Below are 8,903 nucleotides of genomic sequence, written 5' to 3'. Positions count from 1 at the left end.
TTCTTGTCTAGTTTAACCAATTGATTTGAACGAGGAAGCGGGTAGTCCTACTGTACCTATTCTCTTGCCAGAAGGAAAGGCTCCCTTTTCACGTTAGGGAAGTTAATAACCCTTTTAAAGGGACCTGCTGTGAGCTCCCTTTTGATGAGTAATGTAAAGGTGGAATACATTGCCCATGATGCTGTAAAGGGAATTCTGGGAGTTCTGCGTGAACGTCCACTTCCTAGAAGCACTGCAGATTTTGCGTGCCTCTTATGCAGTGAACTTGATTTCTTTGTGTTGGTAACTTTAAATGAGCAGTTTAATTTTCTCCTTGCATCCCCAAATAGGTTTGCTCAGTTAAATCTGTTTCCTAATGCTCCTTGTTGACATCTCTAATGCTTTTAAATCCATGTACAATAAAAGCGCACTCCCAGTATCAACATTTTCCACCTTCAGATGGGTTATTTATAGGTTTTTCCATTGTGTTAGGAAAATGGCAGGCATCTCTTAAGTTCAATTTAGTATTTGGGGAGCCAAACTTGCAGAACCTGTACTGACGTAAGGGGTTTTTTGTGCAGTAGCAGGTCAGTTATAATTCTGAGAAATCATTGCCGAAATGACACCCAAAGAGAACTAATGTTTGGACTGGTGGATGAAATTCACCAAGCATTCATATTCAGTCACGTCTGCAGTGGTTTGTGTTCTCATAGATTCACTGAAAAGTGTCAAATAGGGTTTATAGTCAAAAGTTGCATATACACAGAGATATATTTACTGATGTTTACTTCATATTTCTTCAGACAGAATCATAATTTCTATTCATTTTCCACTGATTTACGCGATCTGATGATAATGATCCGCTCCCAGCCCTGTCTCTGTGTGTATAGTCTTCCGTGTGCGCGCTGACAGAGACCGGATTCGCCCGTGTCTTGTCCATCATAACGGTGCATCATATCCCGCCCTGTCCTGCCCATGATGCATTTCCTGTACACTTCCGTGTTGATATCTGACCACAACAACACAGAGAAACCTCTGTACCCATGAAATATCCAAATAATAAACACACGATTACGTTAGTTAATAGTTGGTATGTGATTTTCTTGAGATTTGGGGCGTTTTTATAACAATATTAAAAATGTACATCTGAAATGCTAACTTGTGCAGCGACGTAAAAGGCTATAAATAGCATATTTTTACAACCGTAAACGACCAAAAGGAGGTTATTACAAACACTCAGTCAGGGTTTAAAGTGAGTTTTGAGTAAAAGTGTACTAATAATTTCATAAATAGTCTCATGTAGCTTGATGCTAACGTTAGCTCTAATGCAGCTACATAGCAGGTGCAGATCTTCTTCATAATGCATTTTGTAGTATTGTCAAAGGTTGTAAGAAAATGTTTTGTATTTTTATAGTAAGGCTTTTGATAATAGTGGGGTAAATGTATACTGGAAATGAAGCGATGTGGCTTGGTAAACCTTGAAATACCCAAAACAAAGGCTAATAGTAGTGGAATAAAAAAAAGAAAATCCTCATTTATCATTATTGTGTCATACCTGGCCGATCTGTGAAAGGCTTGTTTCGCAAGAACAATAGAATCAAACAAGAGATAATCGCATTCCAGGAGTCAAATCAATTTTATTAGCCTTTTATGAGCCTTCTCTAAAAATACACATGACATGGTCTTAGAAAAGGTTTAATAAAATTCACACTTTGTGAGATCAGATTCTGAAATAAAGTGAAGTATTAGTAGACTTGTGGCTTTAGCTTCATCATGTATCTAAAATCATATCCTACATCATTTAGTACACTGCAGTATGTTTTAAATATTTTTATTGACATGTTTGAGCTTATCTCTATTATAACAGTCTGAGTAATTCTGATTCATGAACAGTAAACTTTGAAGTGTCAGCTTTGGGAACATTATGTATCTAGTAAGAAAGACTCCTAAGCAGCAACCTTTTAATTTTGGGTATGTCATTTGTGTCTCCATGCTGAAAATGGGGGGTGACAAGTAAGGGGTTAAATTGTGTTACGAAGACGAATGAAGTTTTTACAGGTTTGGAACAACACGGGGGTAAGGGATTAGTGACACAATTTTGGGGTGAAGTATTCTTTTAATATCACTACTTTGAGTTGCAGACAATTGACACCGTTTCGTGTTTGCTTCAAGACAGTCGAGAATTGATTTCCACTTAAAACTTGAGCTCAGCGATTTGAGTTGTATTTAAAACAAAAGCCGCAAGTAATCCACATAACTACTTTCTATATTGTGAATGTCGGGAACCAAACTACTGTTTGGAAGACAAATTAAAAGAATAAGGGGAGCCTTGTGCTGCCCCAGGTTAGCAACTGGAGGAAGGATTAAGGAATGCACAACCTTACAAAAGGTTGTGGAACCTTGGTTTAATAGTGAGAGGGGAAAACACTGGGAAGAGGCATGTAATCCCACATTCTGCTGAACCAAAACAATGCCAATAGACAAAGACACCTAAGGGTTCTGCAAAGTTTATTTAAAAAAAAAAAAAACACTAGATTTACATGACCAGAGTAACTTCTCCACTAGAAACCACAGTCTGCTCCCCAGAGACAGCCTTGATACGAGTGTCTCTTCCTGAAAGAGAAATGTTCGAAGTGAGAATGCACTTCTAAAATGCTCCGTTCCTCTTGTCAAGAGAAAGCAAGAACTCACGTTTCCTAGTGCAGCTTTGCTCACAAGAGCCAGATGATGGATGGCACACCTCTGTACTGCAGTGGATGAAGATCTGACAGGGAAGAAAGAGGCTCAAGTCATAGAATCCACAAGTAGTAAATATACAGATGTTCAAGTAAAGGGGGGCATACGGTTTCCTTCAGAGCAGCCAGTGAGGCTGGATCTACAAATGTGAACATCTTCACAACAAAGCGCTTGTAGTGGGTTGGGAACTGAAGACCAGACGATCCAGTCACTGGAACCAGTGTGGTCAGATAGCGGTCGTCCTGGTAAGGGCATCTGAAAACAAGAGAAAGTTAGAAAGGGTCTCCCAGCAGACCAACTGGATAAAGATTGGCTGTACACTCACCCGTCGATCAGAAGGTCCCACTGGGGGAGACTGAGTGGACTGGGGGTTGAAGTCGTCCAACAACGTCCCAGCGTCAGGACAATGTTGGGGTCGGTCCTCTCCATAATGTGCACCTCAACATACACAGGCTCTCGCAGGACTTTTGTGATGGGATAATCAGCGTCACTGTAATAGGACGTGTAGGCCTCATCCCCTGAGGAACAACACTGGGGTTTAACCAGACTCCAGTTTGAAAGGCTTTAGGCAGACACAGGACAAGACCTTACCTTCAGCACAGCCTTTGGTGACACATTGGCCATTGGCCAGTCTGAGCTCCACCCTGAGAGGTCCAGGAGCAGCTACTGGTGGAGGTGGAGGAACAGAGTTGACCTCCACAACCAGAGCTTCCACAGAAGTTCCCGAATATCTACACTGGAAGAGAAACCTGGACGACACACAGCGAGCTTGTAGCATTTATCAGGGATTAATGGTCACACCAAGACATGGATCACCTACTCAAAATGACTGTCCCTTGTGATGGAACCATATGGTCCAATCCCCACTTCATACGAGGAGGTCATTCGGTTTTCATACACCACATATCCGCTGTCCTCCTGTGAATAGGAACGTGTCAGCATCCAGTCCATCATAAGCAATGCAGAATAAAACCAGTAGCTGCTGCTCACCATCACGCTCGTGCCACATGCGGTCACAGGGAACTGGTATATAGCAAAGGAAGGTGTAGACCCCACAGGAGCACAAGGTGGGTCATTTCCACCCAGTAGATGAACCGTATCCAGACTCAGTCGAGGCAGAGTAACGTCTCTAGACACCACTACCACAAACTGACCATCTCTAATACACTGGACAGTCACTAGAACAAGGTACAAGAGCAGATTAAATTCAGAGAATCAGTTTGACACGAACGGAATAAGATTGAGAACACTTACCCGCCCTTCCATAGAAACACTGCTGTCCGTTAAAGCAGCAGTTGATAGCTTCACACTCAGCACCACTGATCCCAGGTAGACCACATTGGATCTGCTCAGAATCAGCTACAGCACATTTATCAAGGGGCTCTGCCTGCACTACTGGCTTCTGAAACTGCTGTTTAACTGGCTTCTGAATCGGAAACTGCGGCTTAGTTATCTGTTGAACTGGCTTCTGAAGTGGAAATTGCGGGGTAGGTAGCTGTTGAACTGGCTTCTGAAGCGGAAACTGCTGGTTAGTTAGCTGTTGAACAGGCTTCTGAAGTGGAAATTGGGGGGTAGGTAGCTGTTGAACTGGCTTCTGAAGTGGAAATTGCGGGGTAGGTAGCTGTTGAACTGGTTTCTGAAGTGGAAACTGCTGGTTAGTTAGCTGTTGAACAGGCTTCTGAAGCGGAAACTGCGGCTTAGTTAGCTGTTGAACTGGCTTCCGAAGCGGAAACTGTTGGTTAGTTAGCTGTTGAACTGGCTTCTGGAGCTGAAACTGCTGGTCAGTTTGCTGCATCATCAGAGCTTGAACATCCTGAAGCGACTTACTCCACTGTGGAACAGCATGACAGAACGCACAGACCAACGAAATCTGAACCAAACACCAACTTCCAGCCATTGTTCAACAGCTAAACACCAAGTGGAGATATTGCCCTTTGGTCTTTTTGTATTCTACAGATTTCAGCTAATTAACGATAGTCCCTCCCTCTTCATTAACTACTGGGTGATTCTCATTGGATCTCAAGATTCAATTCTTATTGAAAGAACGCTTTAAAAGCAACACAGAGGCTGCGTCCACATCTTCACTGACAACTCTCTCAAGCCTTGTTCACGCGGACGCTAAACATTCTTTCCAAATCTTTATCTTCGTCTGATACAGGCTTAAACTAGTGATGGCAAAATCGAGGCCTCGTGAACCAATGAAACAGTTGAACCAAATGTGCCATATTGTTTCGAGGCTTCGAATCAATCCGACACCCGTCTCAACGGTGACACCTAGTGGTCACTTGCAGGTGTTGATCTCAAACGACCTTGACGAGCCATTAAAAAAATGTGTTGTTTTTTTATTATTATAATGTTCTAATATGTGAAGTTTGTAACCTATAGGCTCCTCACTGTGCATAATGTTATTTTGGTCATGAAAAATGAATATTAATAAAAGAAATCAAGCCACAATGTCTCACTTTTTTAGAGATTTTTATTCAAAAATATTAATTTATCTGCTGTGGAAGGACTTAGCCTACTTCTTTTTTTACAGATAATTTCTCCAGCCTTTGAAAAAATCCTCTCACAAGGGACACTTGTTGCTGGCATACAAAGATATTTTTTTGCAAGGACATACAAATGAGGAAAGATTACTGCTCTCTCTTTCCAGTAAGTTAGTGGATCATGAGTTCTGGGCAAATACGCATCGTTGATGTATTTTTTCACTTCCACTGTGGCATCAGCTGTAGCATTGTGTATCATCTTGGTTTGATGGATGCGAGTATCAAAAAGTTCCCATAAACTGTCCTGTGTTTCTACTGGTGTTGATGTTGATGGTGATGGTGATGATGATGATGATGATGGGTGTGATGTTGACATTTCTGGGTCTGAATAAAAATGAAAACAGCAATTAGTAACAAATCCTAAACTGACGGCATATATGAAGGATATATTATATTACATGATTCAGATTACATAACATAACACAGACTGAAACTGCTCACCAACTTGTGTTTGAACGCATCAGTGAAGCACACTCCAGTGTGATATGCTTTTCAGCTTCCTGGGCTTTGGCAGCATTTCCAAATGCCACATTTTTGAACCTTGGGTCCAGCAGTGTAGCCAGTGCCAAGGCTCTAAAACTCTCATAACCTCCACATCTGGAGTGCAGACCTTCTTGCAGATGTGAGCCTATGAGCCAAAACTGGAGAAACACATATTTATAATAATGACAATAATATGACAGTTATGGCCAATCACATGGGTAGTATGGTCATTGTGGCCTACCTAATTGAACAGTTGATTCCTGCGTTGCATTTCCTTTTTTCTGTGCAAGCTTGTGCTGCAACATCCTGTACAGTGGTATAAGCTTTGAAGCAGACACTCTCTTTTCCTCTGACATCTCTGTTGTTGCGAGTTTGAATGGTTGCAGTATTGACAATGATTGTTCAATAATGTCATAATCAATACTTGTCAGGGGAGCAGTACCATTGTTTAAGTTGGAAAGTGCAGCAGCCACTGGTTCACGTTGGTCATACAAGCGCTGTAGCATGTCAAATGTGCTGTTCCATCTCGTGTCAACCTCCTGTATCAGTTTCAGAGTTGGTCTTCCCATCAAGCTCTGCATCTCCACAAGCTTGTCCTTTGCTTTGCAGCTGGATCTGAACAACCCCACTATCTTTCTGGCCTTCTGGCGTATTTCATTGATGACTGGTGTTTGATCTAGTGCCTTTTTCACAATCAAATTTAAAGTATGAGCAAAACATGGGACATGGCGAAGGTGGAGTAGCTGGGCACTTAGGATCATGTTAGATGCATTGTCAGTCACCATGCACTGAACTTTGGAGATTATTCCCCACTCAGCCATTAGCAAGGCTTTAGCCTCCATGAGATGCTGGGCTGTGTGGGTTTGGTAAAACCTCCTTACACCCAGTACAACAGTTGCCATTTTTGCCTCTGGTGTTATGTAATGGCAAGTCACACCAAGATATCCATCCATATTAATGGAGGACCACATGTCAGCTGTAAGGCTAACAAATTCGGCCTTTTGTAGGTCCTCCATTGTCTTCTCCTTGGCTTTGTTGTACTTTTCGCTGACCATTATTTTAAGCACCTTCCGGGATGGGAGGACATAGCTTGGATCAAGCTTGTTCACAAATGCCCTGAATCCCTCATCGTCCACGATGGTGAAGGGCTGCAGATCCTTCACCACCATGTTTATAAGAGCCTCATCCAATTCCCTCTGTCTGACTTTTAAAAGAGAAGACAAAACATACTTTCAGACAAATACATTGGAAAAATACAGCTTCAATTAGTGCACATCTATTAAAAGTATAGCCTACTGGTTCATTATTTGGAAACCTTCCACTGTTTATAATCAGTGCTTTATATAACTTATAAACTTTATAAACAGTGTCCCAAAAGGTTGTAATTATATTTCAATTATAATTATATCCCAAACAATGCATACCTTGCTTAGATGGCCCAGCAGTGTCAGTAGCAGGCCTAGGTACAGGGGGAATGCCATCCTCTGCACCCTGCAAAATGGCATGATGAGTGCTCCTCAAATGGCGCATCATGGATGATGTATTGTTGCAGTAGGCTAGCTGCCGATCACAATACACACATCTCACTTTATTTGGGGTTTCTAAATGGAAATGCTCCCACACCACAGATGTACGGCATCTCTTCTGGGGAGCTTCCATTTTATCTATCTATCCAAATCTATCTATCTATATATGAATCGATCTATGTATCTAGATATGTATCTATAATCTATGTATCTATATATGTATCTATCTATAATATATGTATTTATATATGTATCTATAATCTATCTATATATGTATCTATCTATAATATATGTATTTATATATGTATCTGTAATCTATCTATATATGTATCTATCTATTAATCTAGCTGTCTATATATATTTATATCTATGTATCTATTAATGTGTCACTATATGTATACTCTGTCTGTCTCTAGCCTCTCAGTCAATGTGTTGTGTAAATTTAAATGTAAGTCTAAATTGCCTATAACTAATCAAATCGCAAATGTCACTATATCACCAAAAATCCGCTATCTCAAAGTCAAACTCCTCTCACAAAAACCCACGAGGTCAAAATGCGTTTATTTCACTTTTATACAGATGTGCGATTGTGTGGTCTGTTCCCGACCGTTCCAATCAAACGCTGATTCGGCGGACCACACCTGATGAAACAATTAGTGAAACACTTCGAGGCTTCATTTGGTCATAGTCACGTGACATGGGTGTTTCGAATCACGCTTCGGATCAGTGTTTCGACACATCTGCGCTTCGGGATCTCGCAAAGCTTCGGAACGACTGTTTCGCTTCAGCCATCCTTAGTGCTCGGAAACACTTTGCAGAAGGCTTCTCCGTCTCAGAGTCTTGACTACAGAGGATTTGCACAAGAGCCTCTTGGTCTTCAGGAGAAGCAGGTGTTGCAGGGACCAGTGAAGCCTTTGGACTGGAGGTTTCCCATTGTTCCAGAAGTGCCGAGTGAGATGGCGGTGGACTTCCATTTGAGGCAACCTGTGACTCCCAGTAGTGTAGCTATTCAATGCGGTGAGAACCGGGTTCATGTGGAGGTACAGCAGGACTTGTTTAGCAATGGTGAACTGATCCAGCCATCTGGTCTGACTTTGGGAGGATGTCCTGTTGTCGGTTTGGTCCCAGGCTCCAAGGTGCTCTTCTTTGAGAATGAACTGCAGGACTGCAACAGTGTGTTGATGGTAAGAGCGGTTAAGTGTTACTAGATCTATTGAACCCTACTAAAAATGGGCCCTTGTTTTGGTATCGATGGCTCCCTGAATCTATAACATCCATGGGACGGTTCTTTTATAGTGGGGGGAAAAACCCTTAATAACTGCTTACTCGGGTAACCAAGTGTTATGGCATGACTTGCTAAGATGCCTTTTGGAATGGGTTGGGGTTTGGGGAGAATCCTCTTGGTAACAACGTCAGTCTCCTATAGATGACCAAGGATGAGCTTGTCTACACCTTTGCCCTTACCTACACTCCTGAGGCGTTTGCTGGCACTCCGATTACCCGTGCAGGTGGTGCAGTTATTGGTGTTCAATGCCATTATCAAAGGTAAGTGACCTTTTGTGACTCATGGCATTGCTTGCGGTGGTGGAACCGGAAGCCCGTTTAATAGGTAACTTGAACGGCAGGTTTCAAA

At 41.9% G+C, this 8,903-nt stretch overlaps 1 protein-coding gene across 1 annotated transcript; it reads right to left on the bottom strand.

Annotated features, from left to right (window-relative positions):
- Positions 1–2,502: 2,502 nt before the first annotated feature.
- Positions 2,503–3,634, bottom strand: LOC132098444 (zona pellucida sperm-binding protein 4-like). The gene is made up of 5 exons (XM_059504560.1): positions 3,536–3,634; positions 3,041–3,464; positions 2,823–2,970; positions 2,671–2,743; positions 2,503–2,592 (listed from the first exon to the last, which is right to left on the bottom strand). The coding sequence occupies exons 2-5, from the start codon at positions 3,142–3,144 to the stop codon at positions 2,516–2,518; spliced, it is 402 nt and encodes a 133-aa protein (XP_059360543.1). The 5' UTR covers positions 3,145–3,464; positions 3,536–3,634; the 3' UTR covers positions 2,503–2,515.
- Between the last annotated feature and the right edge of the window lie 5,269 nt (positions 3,635–8,903).

This window comes from Carassius carassius, chromosome 22 (assembly GCF_963082965.1).
Source record: "Carassius carassius chromosome 22, fCarCar2.1, whole genome shotgun sequence".
In the NCBI taxonomy this organism is placed as follows: Eukaryota; Metazoa; Chordata; class Actinopteri; order Cypriniformes; family Cyprinidae; genus Carassius; species Carassius carassius.
This window is presented reverse-complemented; position numbering and strand designations above follow the sequence as displayed.

What these genes read in the sequence shown, in the direction of transcription:
- LOC132098444 (XM_059504560.1), bottom strand. Translation starts at nt 3,144, where the DNA reads ATGGAGAGGACCGACCCCAACATTGTCCTGACGCTGGGACGTTGTTGG. An exon ending in TGGGACCTTCTGATCGACGG is followed by an intron (nt 2,971 to 3,040) that starts GTGAGTGTACAG and finishes TCTTGTTTTCAG; the next exon opens with ATGCCCTTACCAGGACGACC. An exon ending in TGGCTGCTCTGAAGGAAACC is followed by an intron (nt 2,744 to 2,822) that starts GTATGCCCCCCT and finishes CTTCCCTGTCAG; the next exon opens with ATCTTCATCCACTGCAGTAC.